The sequence below is a fragment of the Diabrotica virgifera genome, chromosome 3 (genome assembly GCF_917563875.1).
Source record: "Diabrotica virgifera virgifera chromosome 3, PGI_DIABVI_V3a".
In the NCBI taxonomy this organism is placed as follows: Eukaryota; Metazoa; Arthropoda; class Insecta; order Coleoptera; family Chrysomelidae; genus Diabrotica; species Diabrotica virgifera.
This window is the reverse complement of record NC_065445.1, coordinates 146,313,054-146,334,101: the sequence shown is the minus strand read 5'-3', so window position 1 is coordinate 146,334,101 and position 21,048 is coordinate 146,313,054. Positions and strand designations below refer to the sequence as shown.

The 21,048-nt window shown below is 31.6% G+C and overlaps 1 protein-coding gene across 1 annotated transcript; it reads right to left on the bottom strand.

Annotated features, from left to right (window-relative positions):
• Positions 1-8,887: 8,887 nt before the first annotated feature.
• LOC114339636 (serine/threonine-protein kinase 16) lies at positions 8,888-19,598 on the bottom strand. The gene is made up of 6 exons (XM_050646931.1): positions 19,362-19,598; positions 19,129-19,301; positions 18,785-19,051; positions 18,357-18,511; positions 12,783-12,917; positions 8,888-9,090 (listed from the first exon to the last, which is right to left on the bottom strand). The coding sequence occupies exons 1-6, from the start codon at positions 19,469-19,471 to the stop codon at positions 8,974-8,976; spliced, it is 957 nt and encodes a 318-aa protein (XP_050502888.1). The 5' UTR covers positions 19,472-19,598; the 3' UTR covers positions 8,888-8,973.
• Between the last annotated feature and the right edge of the window lie 1,450 nt (positions 19,599-21,048).

The following is a 21,048-nucleotide window of genomic DNA, read 5'->3' as shown; positions in this document are numbered from 1 at the left end:
TGAAATTCTTATACCAAGGTTTTTCCGGAATAATCGGTTGTATCAAACTGTATTGTGTTGTTGATATGTTACAGTACCTTTCCCAGTGTGTTTTCCAGTTCTTCATCTGTTCAGTTCTTAAACAAGCAAAAGCATCTAGAATGCAGGGCTGATATTTGGTTACTGTTCCATGGATGAGGGAATTTTTAGCTAATTGGTCTACATGTTCATTATGTGTAAGTCCTGAATGTGCTTTGATCCACATGAGTTGTATTTTTTGGGTGTGTTTATTAATTTCAAATAAGATTTTTTTTATTAAGAAAATGTATGGATTAGAAGTACTACAAGGTAGTTGAGGTGTTTGAATAGCAGTAAGCAGTTTTATCTGATAATGAATCAGATAAAATTACTGCAGAATTATAGAATGCTAACTTGAAATAAATTAAAGCCTCATATACCGCCTAGGGGTCGACAAGACAAGAATTCTTGTCTTGATGACAACTTCTTGTCTTGTCTTGAGAAAAAATCAAGAAATTAAAAAAATCTTGTCTTGACGTTTTCTTGACATCTTTCTTGATTACCTGGTCCGGTGATTCCCCGGCGACCTTTTTATTGCGTTGCGTGCTAACACGGCCTAATAAATCCCAGAATGACCTACAGAATCCAATACCAGAGCCGAAAAATACTTAAATGAGCCTTGGTCAGAAGATCCTGAGAATATAATTGATTGGTAGAGAAGACACGAAAATGTCTACCCGTCATTATCGAAAATGGCCAAGGATTTTCTCGGAACGCCAGCAACATCTGTGCTTGCGGAAAGGCTAGGTTCAAGAGCTGCTTTAACAATAACAAAGTCAAGAAATCGGCTAGACGTTGACTCCATAAGAAGTGTTATCTGCCTTAAATTAATGGCTTATCAATTCCGATTTAAAAATTTATGTTACATTTATGTGATTTACATTTTTGTAAATCGTTTTAGCAAAAAAATGTTCAATACATTAAAATACGTTATTTTATGTTATCTTTTTTACAAATAAATACGTTTTGGAGTTTTGATTATTGTCTAGTCAAGATATTTCTTGATTTCTTGACAAGAAATCTTGGTATTGACATGCAATTTCTTGTCTTGTCTTGAAATCTAAAATTACTTCTTGTCTTGAAATCAAGACAAGGATCTTGAAATTTTCAAAAACTTGGCGACCCCTAATACCGCCGCAGCCTTGGCAGTAAAAATGGAGAAATTTGAGGGCAGTTTAAACATTTTTTCTATAAATTTATCTGGAATATAAAAGGCACACCCAGTACCATTTGAACTTTTGGATGCATCTGTATAAATACAAACAGATTTTGACCAATTTTTAAGGTAGTTGTTTAAAACAATACTGTTTAAGAGTGCTCATGATAACTGGGTTGCATTATATATACTTGATTTAGAAATAAATCATCGAAATCTACCACTTTATTTGCAACTGTAAGTTCAGTATTATTATTCGCACTGTTTCGAAATGCGTCACATAACGGTGGCGAGTTTTTGTGAGCCCAATATTTATTTGTTAAATCAAAATAATTTAAAGTACTAATTTCTTTATATAAACAAGTATTGTAACATCGGATCTTAAGAAGAAATTTTTGACTGAGATATTCCCTTCTGAATTTAGTGGGCGGTTCCATTGTTTCAACATAGCCTGGTTCAATAGGGGTAGATCTCATAGCACCTATGCAACAACGCAATACTGTGTTTATAAAAATATATATGCGGCCTAAAATATTGTTACTAGCCGATCCATACAGTACTGAGCCATAATCTATAATAGATCTGATATATGAACGATAAAATAGAAGACATGTTTCAACATCTGTGCATAAAACAGGTTTCATTACATTTACAGGTTTCATTTATGTTTTCAACATAAAATCAACGTGCAGTTTCCAGGTCAATTTGGTATCCAGAATCATACCGATATTTTACTGATTTACAAACAGGAAAGTAATCATCATTTAATTGTATTTGTTCTCTTTGAGGTACATTGTGTCTAGTGAATATACAAATGTTAGACTTGTTGTTTGCTAACTCAAAACCATTTTTTTAAACCACTCACGGCAATGTTCATGAATATTTTCCAATGTGTTTAAGCCATCATTATATTTTTTAGATTCAGTATAAATACAAAAGTCATCAGCATATTGTATCATATTAAATGAAATGTTTGTCGATACTAATATGAAAATCAGCTGTGTAAAGATTTAGAAGATGACTTAAAACTGACCCCTGTGGAAGACCTGAGCTATTAAAACGTGGTCCAATGAGTTTATTATTTTCAACCCTGATATACATTTTCCTGTTTTTGTAGAAATTGACAATATTTTGAGCTAGAAGAGAAGGTATTTCGAATCGATGGATCATTTTGTCTTTTAGCATATCTAAATTAACACTCTCATAAATATGCGGCACCTTCAATATCCAAACATAACATTGGTACATATGTGTTTCGAGAATATGCATTTTGAATATGAATATAAGTTACAATAGTAGCGAGGGCATCCATAGTACCACATCCTTGTCTGTAGCCGTACTGAGAATATGGAAGTAGTTTTTTCTCATTTATCCACCATTCAAGTCTTACTTTCAGTATCCTTTCTAAAACTTTGAGAATACAAGACATACGTGTCAATAACAGTAGCATCTTAAACATTTATAGATCACCTAGTTTGACTATGCGTGTTAACCAAGTAGGGATTTCTTGATGCATATTAATGAAAATTAGTATAAAAAATTATATTATCAATAACTGCGCGTCACAATCTGCAATTAGGAATGTGTTACTAAAAACTTCTTGGCTTAGAATACTGTTGATATAACAATCTAAAAACTGTTACATCAGTTGTATATTGTTTTGATTTATGTTTTTTGTGAGTTGTTTATAAAATAAACATAATCTTGTTATATTATTATACACAAGACATATTTTTTTTTTGTAGGAATTTTACGATTCTTGTATATGTATTATATGGGGAAATATGATAATTCCTTAATATCACATTTTTATTGGTACATTCATTGCATATTGATATGTTTTATATTTTTTGTTAGTTACTTATTGAATACGCTGGACATGTAGCTAGGAGTGATCTAAACAAATGACACAGAACAATTCTAAAATGGAGACCATACCAACACAAAAGACCCAGAGGCAGACCTCCTATAAGATGGACAAATGATCTGAAACGAACTGCCGGGAAAAATTGGCTACAAGTAGCGTACAACAAAAAATAATGAAAAGGAAGACTTGAAGAGGCTTATGTTCAGATGTGGACGTGAATGGCTAGACGAAGAAGAATAACTTATTGAATAAAAATAATTTTGTTATATTATCACTCAATACTAACTTATTTCTAGTAAAAAAATTGAATGTATTCCCGAAATTTGAAGAAAACTAAAAATATCTCGGAAAGTAATGAGTTATAGGGAATACTATATAAAACTGAAAGCGTATCATAAATACCTACAATATTAAAAAAAAAAAAACAAAATATATGGTGATCCATTTAAAAAAATTGAGAAAATCGTAATTTGGTTTTATAGTTCACCCTGTATACAAATATTCGTCAATGATTTAAATTAAACTTAATTTAAAAACTACAGTATATTGATTATCTTACTATATAAAATAAATTATTATTTATGAATTACTTCTTTATACAGGGTGTCCCGAAAAGATTGGTCATAAATTATATCGCACATTCTGGGGCCAAAAATAGTTCGATTGAACCTAACTTACCTTAGTACAAATGTGCTCATAAAAAAAGTTACAGCCATTTGAAGTTACAAAATGAAAATCGATTTTTTTCAATATATCGAAAACTATTAGAGATTTTTTATTGAAAACGGACATGTATGATTCTTATGTCAGGTACATCTTAAAACAAAATTATAGTGAAATTTGTCAACCCCATAAAAATTTTATGGGGGTTTTGTTCCCTTAAACCCCCCCCCCAAACTTTTGTGTGCGTCCCAATTAATTCATTATTGTGGAACCATTAGTTAAACACAACGTTTTTAAAACGTTTTTATCGAGATGCGGCTTCTTTTTTAATATGTAAAATATAATAAATATTTAATTTACATATTTAATAATAATATTTAATTTACATAAACATTTTCTGTGGGTTTTGCTCCTTTAAACCCCCCAAATGTTTGTGTACGTTCCAATTAAACTATTATTGTGGTACCATTAGTTAAACACCGTGTTTTTAAAACTTTTTTGTCTCAGTCTTTTTTTTGATAAGTCACCTTTTATCGAGATGTGTCTTCTTTTTCAAAATACACATAAAAATGTAAATTATAAATAAATTTTCAGATTATTAACAGGTCTCTATAATGTACTTAACCATATACAAATATGTGGTGGATTCGACAAATATTCAAAATATCTCGATAAACACTAGCTTATCGAAAAAGTACTAAGAGGCAAAAAAGTTTTAAAAACATTGTTTTTAACTAATGGTAATACAATATTAATTTAATTCGAACGTACACAAAAGTTTGGGCGGGTTTAAGGGAACAAAACCCCCATAAAATTTTTATGGGGTGCACAAATTTCACTTTAATTTTTTTTTAAGATGTTGCTGCCATAAGAATGCCACATGTCCATTTTCAATAAAAAATCTTTAAGAGTTTTCGATATATGAAAAAAAATCGATTTTCATTTTGTAACTTCAAAGGGCTGTAACTTTTTTTGTGTGCACTATTGTATATAGGTAAGTGAGGTAAGTATAATATAATATATATATTGTATATATATTGTCAAAAATCAACCTATTTTTGACCCCAGAATCTGTGGTATAATTTATGACCAATCTTTTCGGGACACCCTGTATACATGGTGTTAATCTCATAGGGATTTCGAAATAAAAATATTCATAACTTGTTAAATACTCTGTAAAGTAATGCAAAACTTTATATTATATGAACAAGAATTATGTGAGAAATATAAATATGAAAAAATATATAGGGTGTCCCATTTTAAAAAAATTATATGTTTGATACACCACGCAGTTATGATCACCCTGTAGAAAATGGACATATTTTCCAAGCCAGGGCGAATATCATTGCCTACGTTTTTTCTTAATAACTTTTGATATTCTATACCATAATGGAATTATCGACCGATCCCGCACTAAAAACACCCTGTATATGTGCGGAAAAATATTCTGATTAAATTTTTTTTCACCATCTTGCTTGAAAAATTCCCTATTAACAAATTTGCATGTTGCCAGGGTCAAAAATTTTTTAAACTTGAAAATTTTCCGCACATACATAGGATGTATCTAACAAAGATGCATAATAAAAACTGGCTTTTCGAAAAAGTATTAAAAACATTGTGTTTAATTAATGGTACCACAATAATAAATTAATTGGAACGTACACAAAAGTTTGGGGGCAGGTTTAAGGGAGCAAAACCCCATAAAATTTTTATAGGGTGTACAAATTTCACTGTTATTTTTTTAAAATGTTCCTGTTATTCATATCCTGATTTTCATTTTGTAACTTCAAAGGGCTGTAATTTTTTTATGTGCACATGTGTTCTAAGGCAAGTTAGGTTTTAATCGATCTATTTTTTCCTAGAATATGTGATTTAATTTGAGGCGCTCAGAGCAACAGTGGCCTAAGCCACAAATTGAGCATTTTTAGATTAATATATCAATAAAAGCAGCAACATTAAATCTTCGGATTAACAAGGGTCTACACAACCTACCTCTATATTTGGATACATCCCATATAGACCGGGAAGTATCGTCGCCCCCGCTAGCGAAATTATTCCGATTCGATTTTTTTGCACAAACTTACTCAAAAAGAGGTCCTTATAACATATCCACAGGGTGCCTGGCGGTGCCGTGGTCGAAAAATTGTTTAAACAATTTTTTTATTTCGAACAATTTTTTTAGATAAATTGGCTTATTCTGAGCAAAAAAGGTCTCTTGTCATTTTTTTCTAAAATTGATTGTTGTCGAGTTATATGCGATTAAAATTTTGATAAATGCGAAAATAGCCATTTTCAAGGCTTAATAACTCGATTAAACAATATTATTATGAAATTCAAAAAGTCAATAAATCAAGTTTCAAATCCCTTCTTCAAGGTCCTGAAGAGATTTTTGTCATTATTTTATTAGAAAGCTGTTATTTTTAATTATTAACAATTAGCGCTATAGTCCAGGATTTATCGTCGCCCCCGTTAGTGAAATTATTCCGATTCCATTTTTTTGCAGAAACTTACTCAAAACGAGGTCCTTATAACATATCCACAGGGTGCCGGGCGGTGCCGTGGTCGAAAAATTGTTTAAACAATTTTTTTTAAACAAATTCACAAAAATATTTTTTTTATTGCGAACGATTTTTTTTAGATAATTTGGGTTATTCTGAGCAAAAAAGATCTCTTGTGATTTTTCTCTAAAATTGATTGTTGTCGAGTTATATGGCCATTTTCGCATTTTTCAAATTATAAATCGCGTATAATTCGACAACAATCAATTTTAGAAAAAAATCACAAGAGACATTTTTTGTTCAGAATGTCCCAAATTATCTAAAAAAATTTGTTCGAAGTAAAAAGATTATTTTTGTGAATTTGTTTAAAAAAAATTGTTTAAACAATTTTTCGACCACGTCACCGCCCGGCACCCTGTGGATATGTTATAAGGACCTCGTTTTGAGTAAGTTTCTGCAAAAAAATGGAATCGGAATAATTTCACTAACGGGGGCGACGATAAATCCTGTACTATAGCGCTAATTGTTAATAATTAAAAATAACAGCTTTCTAATAAAATAATGACATAAATCTCTTCAGGACCTTGAAGAAGGGATTTGAAACTTGATTTATTGACTTTTTGAATTTCATAATAATAATGTTTAATCGAGTTATTAAACCTTGAAAATGGCCATTTTCGCATTTTTCAAATTTTTAATCGCATATAACTCGACAACAATCAATTTTATAAAAAAATGACAAGAGACCTTTTTTGCCCAGAATAAGCCAATTTATCTAAAAAAAAATTTGTTCGAAATGAAAAAATAATTTTTGTGAATTTGTTTAAAAAAAATTGTTTAAACAATTTTTCGACCACGGCACCGCCCGGCACCCTATGGATATGTTATAAGGACCTCTTTTTGAGTAAGTTTGTGCAAAAAAATCGAATCGGAATAATTTACCTAACGGGGGCGACGATACTGTCCGGTCTAATAAGCATAATGGAAATACGAATACAAACATTGCAATTATCTCAAAACTTCGTTTTTCGGGTTAGGCCACTGTTGCTTTGAGTGCCTCATTTATGACCTGCATTTTTGTTACACCCTGTATATGCGGAAAACTTTCAAGTTTAAAAAAAAAAAATGTTTAAACAATTTTTGACCATGGCAACATGCAAATTTGTTAATAGGGAACCTTTTCAAGCAAGACGGTGAAAAAAAATTGAATCCGAATATTTTTCGGCACATTAATTACATAATATTATAATATACTACATGCAAGGTTAAAAATAGTGCCGCGCCCGCTTGATTAGCAATTAAAAAACAAAGGGGTTTTCGATATTGTATTGCAAAAAACCTTCAGGATTTCAGCAATCGATGTTTAAAGAATATCTACCTACCTTGGCACCATTGAAATGTTCAGTTTTTCACATAGTATTTGAGGGTTAAAAATGGCCGATTTCGCAATTTTTAATCGCTTATATGTCAAAAACTATTAACCTAAGAGAAAATTCACTAAAGACCTTTTCCGTTTAAAATGAATCAAAAAACCTAAAAAAACTTTGTTCGATGCAAGAAAAAATAATTTTAGGAAAAAACAAAAAAACCCTAATCTTTCCCCTCGCCTGGCAAGGTCTTATGCCGTTCAGAATCGCCTGTCATTGTACATATTTCTTTTAAATGACTTACTCAAACACATACTTAAATTTAAACTTTACATGAGAAAGTTTATTTTACCCCCTAAATTATGCACCTTTCGATTCACCTGGTAGATACCCGTGCAGGGCTGATGCCTGCCAGGTCATGGTTTTAGCCTTGGTGTGCTATGACTTATCACTATACAAATTTTTAGCCTTACAGGAAGACCGTTACTCGGAGGGTTCACTAGCACTCCTACTAATATTTAATCTCGTTGAATTGTTGTCGACATTCATTTCATCGTTCCCCGTTAGAGGTCAGTCTAACCATACTCCGGTCACAGAATAAATAACCAAACAGAAGCGAAACTCCTGCCGAAAACGGTAACATAATTTTCATGCTCATGTGTCCACGTAACTGGTGCAACCTCACTTTTGCGACTGACGTGACAGTTGTTTATAGTTAAATTTGATATTTATATATGTTTTATTTTATATTTTATAGTTAATTTTTATATTTCATATTTAATTAATAACTACTTGTCAAAAATATTACCTAATTTGGAATGGTCTATTCCTTAGAACATCAAGTTCTATTCTGTAACTGGTGCACGAGGTCAAATATTTCGGTCCCAACAAAATCAATGGAAACGACAGTCAGATTCGCTTCTGAGTGATTATTTATTCTGTGCTCCGGTGTACATATTTGAATATTTACACCAACCTCTCAGTGCGTCTTGATTCAAATCAGTCTTCTTGTAAAGCCTCTTTGATAACGGGTAAACCCAGAAACACGGTGTCAGAGGATGGCAAGAGACTCGATTTGAATCAAAACGAAACCGTTTATTTTATATTTAATCTCGTTTCAGTGTTTATTAATTATATGAGTTAAGTTGTGATATAAACACATTTTTTAACATACATAAATAATTAAATCTTCCACATCACCCCCTTTCCAACACGTTGATCCTGACAAGAATGGACAAAGGGAACTGATTTTATACAGGATCAAAATAGAATAATACAATTATGTATATTCGTAATATTTTTATTAAAATGTTTAGGCATAACTCTATTATTATATAAATTTTATTTGTATATTAAATAATAAAACTATACTATATTATCTAATTTGTTCTTTAAGTCTTTGGTTTTTTCAATAACATCATCAATGAAGGGTCTTTCGGATGGATTTACTTTCAAAATAAAGCGGATTAAATCGTGAACATCCTAAAAAATTTAAAAAATTACTAAACCACATCTTAAAATTCCAAAATTCTTTATTAAAAATATGATATATCTAGTATATTTTTATGTTTATAGAAGTTGAATAACTTAGGCTGTTTCATCCCATTAAAGTAGTTGTTTATTACAGTTCCTGTTTGTTTTTAAATATTTTACAAATTTACTTTTCTATTCTCCATTTATTTGGTATACGAGTAGACATGTCCACTTGGTTATTTTCTTATTATTTTTTGTCCACAATTTCAACATACGTTCAGTCATTATCATCGAGGCCTTTGACTCTTGCTGCTCTTACTTAGAGCTCTTTTCACTGGCTTATCGCAGTGCATCATTCCGAATTCTTCTTCTGTATTGCCGAAGTTTGTTGTATGACTTTGCTTTCATTATAAGTTTCTTCCACTCATTTCGATCTGTGCATAGGTTCCTACAGTTTCTCACTTTTAGGATTTTAATATATCACATGACTGGTCTTCCCATCTCTCTAGGTTTTTCCCGGTCTTTCAGTTTCTAGCTTCCATCTGGTGTCTTTCTTAATCAGTATGTTGTTTTTCCTTACCTCTATGTGTCCCAGCCATCTCAGTATTACCCATTATTCTTTCTTCATCTTTATCTGTGAGACATATTGTCTCAACTGCGTTTGTAATTACTAGTCCAGGAACTCGAGCTTTTCACCTCGCAATTTTTACAGAATGGATCGATTTGCTTGAAAATTTGAAAATAAGTAGTGGATGGTCCAAGGATCAAAATCTATATGATGCCAAAAGGCGCTTTTACCATGGGGGTGGTTGCCACCCCATCTAGGGGGTGGAAATTTTTTATTATATTTTGACCGCAAAAGTTGATAAAAACATTCATTTTAAGCAAAAAATGTTCTATACATTTTTTTGATAGAATTAATAGTTTTCGATTTATTCGCTATCGAAAGTGTTAGTTTTATATCGAAAAAATCAATGTTTTTCGATATTATACTCATTTATGATTTACTCAATTTTTGTCGTAGAAAAAAGTTTTATAAACCAAATTCTCAAGAATTAAATAACCTACAATTTCATATTTAAACATTTTTTCGTATCTCTGATGTTAATCTCTCTATTCTGAAGAAAATGGCGTTTTTTACAAAACTACAAAAATTCGTTATTCGTTTTTAACTCCAATTTTTTAAAAACTAATCATTCTAAGCCAGTCAAACTTCTGAAATCTATTAATAATGCATAAATAAAGAAGAATAGATACGGCCAATGACTAAAAACATCGCTAACTTACATTATTATGCTTCCAATTGGAATTCTCCTTTTTTTTTTTCAAAAAAATATATTGATTTTTTAACCGTATCTTTTTTATTTTTTATCCTAGAAGGTTTGTTAAAAAATAATTTTGTAGGTTTTTATAAGGTCTATAAGGATATTAATATTAAATCCTTTTAAATTCTCAGTCGCAAAAAGAGGTGAGTTTGAAAAGGTTGGTAAATGTGGTTTTTGCATGTTATTATAAGTTTTAATTGTTAATAGTTCACTCAATTTTTACCGCATAAAAGTTTTTTTACACCGTTTTCTTGGAAATTAAATAATCTACAATTGTATATTGAAATATTTTTTCGTATATCTGATGATAATCTTTCTATTATGAAGAAAAGGGCATTTTTTTGCCAAACTACAAAAATTATTTATTCGCTTTTAACTCCATTTATTTAAAAACTAATTATTATAAGCCGGTCAAACCTCTAGAACCTATTAACAATACATAAATAAAGAAGACCAAATAAGGTCAATGACTAATTTTAATTAGGGTGGTGAGTAGGGTGAAGTTTCCGAACACTTTTTCGCTGAAAAAAATATGGGCTGCCATTCTTTTTATTATAAGTCACTTAATTTTTGAGCTAGAGACTACTTTTATATTTCAGAAAATAGATATTTCTAAATACTTTAAATTAGTATAAACATGTTATCCTCGAAAAATGCACAGTTTTCTCGCCTTTTGACTTTGAAAATACAATATTTAGCATTTGACGAAGAAGAGCTAACATATAATAAAGTATAGCTCGATTACTATTGGTCTTAAAGAAAATTGAAAAAAAAAACCGTTTTGTTTATTTTTTTTTAAAGGTACATTTTTGTTAAGCAAAGTTCTTTTGATAAAACGAAAACTTTTTGAGTTATTAGCAGAAAACTGATTAAAAACATTGATTTTTTTCGCTATAAAACTAAGACTTTCGATAGCGAATAAATCGAAAACTATTAATTTTATCAAAAAAATGTATAGAACGTTTTTTGCTTAGAATGAATGTTTTTAACAACTTTAGCGGTCAAAATAAAATAAAAACTTTCCACCCCCGACATGGGGTGGCAACCAGCCCCATGGTTAAAGCGCCTTTCGGCCTCATATAGATTTTGATCCTTGGACTATCCACTACTTATTCTCAAATTTTCAAGCAAATCGATCCATTCTGTAAAAATTGCGAGGTTTTGTCCTAATTTAAGCTTCATTACTTGGACTATACTGGCCAGATTGCAACACGTTATTTGGTCATTTGATGGTAAAATCGAATTAGATTATTGATTTTTTGATATTTTATACAAAAACCTTTGAAACACTTGCGAAATATGTCTACATGACAAACATTCATTGCCATATATTTCTTTCAATAAATTACTGCCATATACCTATTAAATATGTTTCAACAGTAGTTTTCCCTGATTTAATATAAAATTTTATGACAATTTGTTACAATATTTTTACATTACATTACTATTACATATTGTTACATTAAACATTTTTCTGGTAAATAAAAAAATCAACTCTTAATACTACAGGTAAGTTTGTCAAAAGGATACCGCATTTAAATGATAACGCTTCGCACTTAATGACTGCAACCCGCAGAACTTTTTCTGTAAAAGTGTCTTCTTCTTCTTCCTCTTACTACAGTTGTTACTACATATTTTGCACAGCCGGCCGATATTTCTTCTACCAATTGGTGATTTATCTTTTGCTATTTTGATCACACATTTCTCCCCCATTCTGCTTATGTGGTTATTCCATTCTTTTTGTCTATTTAGTGTCTATTCGTTTATACACTGTATTCTGTATGTTAACATTGTCTTCTAATATCTTCACTCCTCTTTCAATCTCTCAGTGTATTTCCTGTAATTCTTTTCAGAACTCTCATCTCTGCTATTTCCAGTAGTCTTTGTGTTGTGGCTGTATCGAGTCTTTTTCCTGATGCATATGTCATTATTGGTCTTACACTTTACACTGACTTTATAAATTCTTGACTTCATCTCAGTTTAATATATCGGTTTCGCCATATAGTGTAAGACATCCTGCCAATCTATACGCTTCTTGTAACTTGCAATTGATTTCTCACTTCTATGTCCAGGTCTCTGTAGCTTGAGAATGTAATTCCAAGGTATTTTATTTCCTTTACTTGTTCAATACCGATACCATCAATCTGTATTTTACATCTGAGTGGTTCTTTATTGATTACTATTGTTTCAGTTTTCTGAGATGAAATTGTCATATTGAATTATTTTGCTCTTATGTTAAATCTGTGGACTAATCTTTGTAAAAGTGTCAGTCTCGTTATTTAATAGACACTACTTAGGATGTTGTTCCAAGTTATCAAATTTGCACCTATTATCAGATATCGTTGTTAAAAAGAATACAAGTTATTTGATACTTACTTCACTAAAATGTGCGTCTTGTGGAAAGGAAATAGTTCCTGATATCACAGCCAAATTTACAGAATCCCCTTTCTCATACACAATATCATAGGGGGATTTGAAGTACAACATCGCATACAACACACAACCCAAACTCTGAAAATTAACAAATACATGTGTGAAAATTGAGAATTGTTTTAAATATAATTTAAAAAGTGGTTTCATAAAGCAAACTCAGATTCAAAGAAAGGAATGTTAAAAGTTGTTAATGGTAAAAGTATTACTTGAATATCAGTGCAGATAATCTGGAAATATAGCTTTAATACAGACATAATATATTTTAAATCCATTTAGAAATGAAACAAATAAAAGTTGGAATGTCACAAGGAAGTGTTCTATATCTGAATCTCTGTCATGTAAATTTATTGTTTATTCAAAAATAAACAAAGCAGAAAAATGCTTCATTATTGTGGATACATTTCCGTCTTCTTTAGGGGATGGTATTGAAGAATATAACAAATATTACAAAATTGAAGTCAACCTATGAGCAATTACAAACATGTAGAAGACAAAACTTAATGACCCTCAATGTCTTGGTCTTGTTATGAAAAATATATCTAATAGCGTTTGAAGATCTATACATGTGCATCTCTGAGAAGCACATGTTAAAAAAGAGAGAATCTTAAAACTCATTTAAATGACTTATTCCAAATAATATTAAGACTATCCCAAATCAAGTATGTGCCTTCTAGTGGCGGGATACGGGATAAAGAAAGGTAAGGCAGTTTGACCAGATGATATTCCTGGGGAAGTGTGGAGAGGATTAGGAGAGACAGGAATACGTTGGCTAACAGGTTTATTTAATAGAATTATGGACAAATTCCAGACGAATGAAGAAGCAGTATATTAGTACATGTTTACAAAAAACGAAGCAGATAAACAACAATGTAAAACTACAGGGTCATAAAACTATTTCGTCACACCATGAAAATATGAGAGAGGAGAGTAACTCATATACAGGATATGTCAAGAAACTGAAGTACCTGATAATCAGGTTGGCTTCTGATAAAGGCATGCAATTTTCAGTATAAGGTAATTGATGGTAAAATACAGGAATAAAGAAACAAACACTCATATGGTATTCATTTAGAGCGCCCACTACAGAATTTCTAGAGTTCGTTGAGAGATTCTGTGGTGAGCACTCAATAAGAAATGAGTCTCCAGTGAATATGTAAAGATTGTGAGGAACAAGCATGATGGAGTAACAATTAGTGCTAGGACAGGGGTGTCATAAATACGTGTGTTGTTAATGTCTTCTGGTCCAAATTAATTAAATAGAATAAATACGAATTAATCTGCTAACATTATACTTTTATTTAGCGGAGTAACAGACAGCAATTGTAAACAATAATAACAATGATTCATAACACATCGGCCAACACCTACATAGTTACTACTCTCTAACTATATATCCCAATACTGATTCCTCAGCGTATTTTATAGATCTAAATAATAACAAATATACTTAGTTCAAGTTCACGCATATTAAACATGTAATACAAAACTATACACTGATATTGTTTTTATATCTCTGTTCAATACCCTAAAGGTTAATAACATCTTATTTAAAATATCTTTTATATAGAGTGTTCATATTATACTACAGGGGGAGTGTGGGAGAGATTGATAAATTAATGTGAAAGTAGGATAGCAACAAGGCTCAGTGCTTAGTCTTTATTTATTCTCACTAGTTCTGAATCAGATAACAGTAAAAACTACAGGGTGACTGTAGTGCTTAAATGCTGATGATGTAGTGTTAGTAGGAAATATAGAAAGTGGCAAAACAAAAATTAGAACAATGGAGACAAGGTCTTGAGGAAAAAGGTTTAAAATTTAATAGGACAGAAACGGGCTGTTTGAACCGTTCATTTAAATATGGACTTACTACAAATAAAATGATATCTTTAGATGGTGAAATAATTGTGAAAAGTAATAATTTTAAGTACCTAGGATCAGTATCACACAGTAATGGGGAAATGGATGGAGATGCATGCAATAGAATTAGGGTTGGATGGATGAAGTGGAAGAAAGCAAGTGGTACGTTGTGTGACAAAAAAAGTTCCAGTGAAGCTGAAGGGAAAATTCTATAAAACAGCCATAAGACCAGCTACGATGTATGGAACTGAATGTTTGGCAGTTAAAAAGAAAGAGACCAATAACTACACATGACGAAAATAAGAATGCTTAGTTGGATGAGTGGAGTGACAAAAAGGATAAACTTAAGAATGAGTACATTCGGAAAAGGATAGGTTAAGATGATTTGATTATGTTCAATGTCGATACGTTAATCACCAAATATACAAAGTTGTAGACCTTCGGGTTCATGAAAGGAGTAGGAGAGGCGGACCAACGAAGACCTGGGGAAACACTTAGGCAGGACATGACAGAAACAAATTCGATTGTCATTCAAATGTCAGCATTATCCAGCTACTGGACAATCTACCTCTAATTGGTATATACAGGGTGTTTGGTAAAGAATGGGCCATAGCTTAACCGTAAGGTGCGTTCATAACGGAGACCATCGGATGGTATTCTCGCCTAGAGCAGAGTATCCTTCTCTTCATTTTCGTGAACGCTCGCATTTAACATAATGCATTTTATTTTACCTGACGATCGATATTATGGTACGAGCGATACTAGGGAGCGGGGCGCCCACTCGTTGTGAGCGCCCACTTATATTCCTGAGCTTAAAATAGGTCGATTTAAGCTAACTTACTTTAGTACGAAAGTTGATAATAACTGAAATACAGGGTGTCAAAGGTAAACTTTTATTTTATTTGTTCTTGAATATTTCCTGACAGTCATAAGCTAACAACACGAAAGGCTATAGCGGGATAAGATGGTAAAATCTGTGTTAGTTGCCATGCTCCTCGTAGACCGCTTGACCGATTTTTATGAAATTATATATGTATATTCGGTAGGTCTTAGAATCGGCCGTAATCTATTTTTCATAACCCTGAGTGATAAGGGCGGTTCCCATAACATTTTGCAATGTTAGGTGGGGATTTGTGTCATTACGTACTCTACAAGGAGACGTTCAAGTATTACGTAACGCAGGATTGGGGGGGGGGGCGGAGCGGTCAAAAATCTTCAAAAATCGCGTTACGTAATACTTGAACGCTCCCCAAGACTACGATTACATATAAATTAAAAAAATTATGATCAAATCCATCAACAAGCTCCTGAGATATTAATCGCAGCATATGTTTGAAGAATCAATTTCGTTGGGACGTCATTTTTAAAGCTTTATTAGCCACTCTGTTAAAGTTCAAAAAAGTTTACTCAAACTTTTACACATAAATTGTATATCTTGAAATTCAAAATGGCTCTAGTAAAGTTGCTTAATTGTTATAAACAAAGTATCTGTGAATTATATAAAAAAAGTGGCTAACTTTGACCGTAATTAACCTAGGTGAAGAGTTTTTTTTTTAAATCCGTGTAAAAATACTAGCTTTACAAATCCCAAAGTAGTTTTAGTCTACAGTCAATATTAACAAAGTTATTCAAATTGTTTATAAGTCAAAAATGACTCTAGTAAAATGTTTTCGGAATCATAAAAATGACTTTTTAATGATTTTTTTAAATACGTTGAAAATATAACTATTATTCTTTCATGTGGTTTCCACAGAATTGCTATATCATTATTATTTTCTGGGATAACACTTTGGGATAAACAAATTGAATAAAATTTAAGCTAATGGACGAATCGTCTTGAAATTTTTTGTGCATTATAGGCACTGTTTGACTCAACTTTTTGTGCAATATGAAAGTCTTAAGGTCGTTTTCGCAAAAGTTATAGCAAATTTTTTATTTTCGATATTTTAGTTTTATTTTACAATTTCTGAAACAACAAATGATCTGACCAAAATTCAAAAACTGCCATTTTAAACCTTTGCTCTCTACTAAAAGAAGCATACTATAAATAAGATATTTAATTACCTTATTTTTACCTGTAGCGATTTAAACAAAAAAACTGCCCCTTTTGACACTTATTTGCTAATAACTAAAATTCTTGTCTGAACTGTGACGGGCACTTTTGTATTTATAATCTATTAGGTATAAAGTACCCAAAAAACCTATTTGCAACCTGGCTGCTTAAGTGTCCCGAACATGGTATATTTTTGCCTTATTTCCCTGGCATATAGTTCCACTAAGCATTGGTCGACATGTTCTGTCATTATCCATTTATATAAGGTGAGCTGCTTAACACAATCTTTGTATTTTTGCATAATTTGCTATAGAGGGTTATTTGTAATATTGATACAACTTGTTGAACCTTATTCTCCATAATATACTATTGTAGCAGATATATCCTTATAGCAGGGCTCCAATATCATTTGTTTACTATACAGGGTGTCCAGAAACTCTACTGACAGACGAAGACAGGATATTCCTCAGATAATTTTAAGACAATTTAACCCAATTCACCTAGTCCGAAAATGTGTACTAAAGGAGCTAGAGCTATTTGAAGATGGCGTCTTGTAATTAGTTTTTCTTAAATATCTCTAGGATGTTTCTATTTAGGAAAACGAAAATTGGTACACTTATTTATCTTCCAAAGATAAATCGATTCCATCCAATACAAATTTTTAGTAACGTCATAGGTGTCCTTTTTGGGTAGGGCAACAGTTATATTATCACATAACTTTTTTGTTTTTAATGTTTAAGCATTTTTGAGTCTGGATTATTAAAATGTAAGGTATTATAGTACTATAGGATACACCATTTTCTAGAAAAATCGATTTGAAAAGTTTTTGTTTTTGAATATCAAAAAAAATTAAAAAAAAAACTATTTAGAAAAACGGAAAACTGGTAGTTTTATTTATATTCCAGAGATGAAGCGATTTCATTAATTGCGAATTTCTAGTACCGGTCGTATGCGTCCATTTTGGGTAGGTCAACAGTTATTTTATCGCATAACATTTTTGTCTTTTAAGAATTTTTGACACTACATTATTAAATTATGAGGTATTCTAGCACTAAAAGTTACTCTTGCTTTTAAGTTGGAAAAATACACCATTTTTTTGAAAATTTTTTTCAATATCAGGAAACGAAAAGTTTTCAAATCGATTTTTCTAGAAAACGGTGTGTCCTACCAACTTAAGCAAGAGTACCTTTTAGTACTAGAATACCTTACAATTTAATAATCCAGTATCAAAAATGCTTAAAAGGTAAAGACAAAAAAGTTATGTGATAAAATAACTGTTGCCCCACCCAAAACGGATGCTTATGACTGGTACAAGAAATTCACAATAGATGGAATCGATTTATCTCTGGAAGATAAAGATGTGTATCAGTTTTCGTTTTTCTAACTAGAAGAGTTCTGGAGGTATTTAAGAAAAACTAGTTAAAAGATGGCATCTTCAAAGAGCTATAGCTCCCTTAGGAAGCATTTTCGGACTAGGTAAATTTGGTTAAATTGTTTTAAAATTATCTGAGGAATCTACTGTCTTCCTTTGTCGGTAGAGTTTCTGAACACCCTGTATAACCAATAGCAACATTATTTACCAAGTACCTGTTAAATATATATCTTACCCAAATATCAACTCTCTGATCAATTACACAGTAGCTCTCAACATGGAATAGTTCAGGAGCTCTGTATGTCATAGAACATCTTTCAGCAGCCAAATCTTGCAATTTTTGTGCATCTTGAGCTCCACAAACTTGAACTTTCGCTGGAGCGCAAGATCCTACAATTAGAATACTTCCTATATTAATTACAAATATTTTAAAACAACTACTGTCTGACAAAATTCACTTTGTATTTGAGATGCATACAAAGAGAATAGAGACTGTGGAACTCATAAGCGAGATAGGAAACAAATGTACACTATGTGCAGTTTTTTAACTTGGCAATACTTTACCAAAATAAAATTCAGAAAATTCGGTTAAACTGAACGCCAGTATGCATCTAAATATCAAATACAAAGTAAATTGGGCCAGAGAGTACAATCAAATATTACCTAAATCCATCAGAATAGGATCCATATGTTCTGTTAAACATATATTAGCAGTTTTTATATCTCTGTGAGCTATGGGATCTGGTGTAAAATCATGAAGGAATTTTAAAGCTTGACAAATTTCAAAAAATATTCTCGAGACATCCTTAACATCTAAATAATTTTTATTAAAAGATCTTAAAGTGAGGTAATCATGTAAAGTACCTCTTTTGTAGTAAGGGAGTACTAGAAATGCTTCTGATGTAGCATGTACCACAATATCTGCAGATCCTGGAATTTAGTTTAATTAGAAACATAATATTATGCCTCACAAAAAAATCCATACAAGTCTTATATATTTTGTTTACCTTTAAAAGTGGAATCCACAAGTTCTATAATATTAGGGTGCCTAAGTTTTTTGTAATAATTTATTTCCTGCATTGCTATTTTCTGATCTTCTATACTGTGGCATGTTATTCTTTTTAGAGCGTATTTCTTTTTCGTTGTACTATTTTCTACCAGATCTACACAGGAAAATCCCCTAAAATACATAAATAAAAGATGTTTTTAATATCCAGATGTTCATGTTTTATTGGTTTACCCTTCTCCTAAGCGTTCTAATACCACATATCTTATTCCGTTTATACTTAAGTTTTCTTTTGCACAGATACAACCCATTTTCAATATCATACTAAGCCCCAAAGTATTCATTTTTTAAGTTATCTCTAAAATTATTGAATTTGCTAGCGTATAACTCATAATTTAACTACACAATACAGAAAAACACAGAAAGTGCCTACAACCTCACTCTGTACTCTCTGCCACGCCACTCAGGGTTGCCAGATGAAATTTCAGAATATCCCTAGACGGGAGCTCCAATTTCCCCTAGAAATCCCTAAATCGTATTAATTTTACCTAAAAAAGAAGAAATTGACAGATGACAGCTGTCAATTTAATTTATAACCTATTAAACACTGTGTTTAATCCACTTTAATCATTGATTAGGTAATGTTTTAATGTTTACTTAGGAATATTTATGTCAGGGAACAATAAATAATGAAAATAATAATAATATTTGAACAAAAAGATATTTAATAACAACAAAAAATGGCGGCAGCACAGTTTAATAAATCCCTAGATTTCAAAAAAAATCCCTCCAGAGCTCCAAAAGCTTCAAAAAATCCCTAGATTCGGGGAAAATCCCTAGACATGGTAACCCTGACGCCACTGTCTGTCATTGATTGTCACATTGTCACTAGTGTGTGTCAGTCACACTCATAGAGTTATATATTAGCATAGAGAGTGTCATTCAGAGCGAAGTGACGACACCATCTTTTTTATTTGGATTACGCCGTTTGCCGTTTAACTCTTACGCATAGTAAGCTGCTACAGTTGTCCTCCTCTTCCGTGCCTATATTCACACTGAATGTCATCATAGATTTTCGATACAATGTATTAGAAAGAGATGCAGCAAACCAGTCCATGAGATCTTGTCGTCAGGAAGCGCGGAAGGTAGGCTCCCTCTATGTTAATATATACCTCTATGGTCACACTGACACTCTGATTTGAACTCGATTCTAGATCCTGACCCACTACTTTGCGCCGTGACATTTGGGTTGCCTCCTGCGAACTTTTTACATGTCTTCTTAAATCAGTTTTCCGCATACGCACTTATTTCCACACCGAACATTTTCGTTGTCAGTAGTAATAACCCAAGGACATTGATAATTGTTCGAAAAAATTTTATAACAGATTTCGAAAGCTTGTTGCTTGGAAACAGACCGACGCCGTAGGCGGAGGTCTGTTGCCTGTAAGCAACAAGCTTGAGAAAGTTGTTAAAAATTTTTGAGCATTTATCAATGTTCGAGGGTTATTCGGATAGAAAATTTTTTACTGTAAACAGTATTCTTTGGTATATTTGATTCGATAATTTCATTAATATTCTCATCAGTATTACAACCAAATCGTGACATTTTGAAATATTGAATAGGTATTTGAAATGTCAAAATCGAAATGAAACGAAATGTAGGTATCCATAGCTACATGATTGAGTGAAAACAGCCCATGGGATCTGTTTTCAGTATAATGTTGGTTTTATTGGTTGTATTCAATCAGATGACCACAAATTAATTGATTTCATTGGATTTCTAATTGAGCAAAAAATTTTCAGTAGTAATTGCACAAGAGCTCTAAAATTCTATATTAATTTTAGAGTTCGAGTGCAATTTGTTGCGATTATTTCATGAATAAAACTGTTCAAAACCAAAATTTTATTGTAATTTATTTAT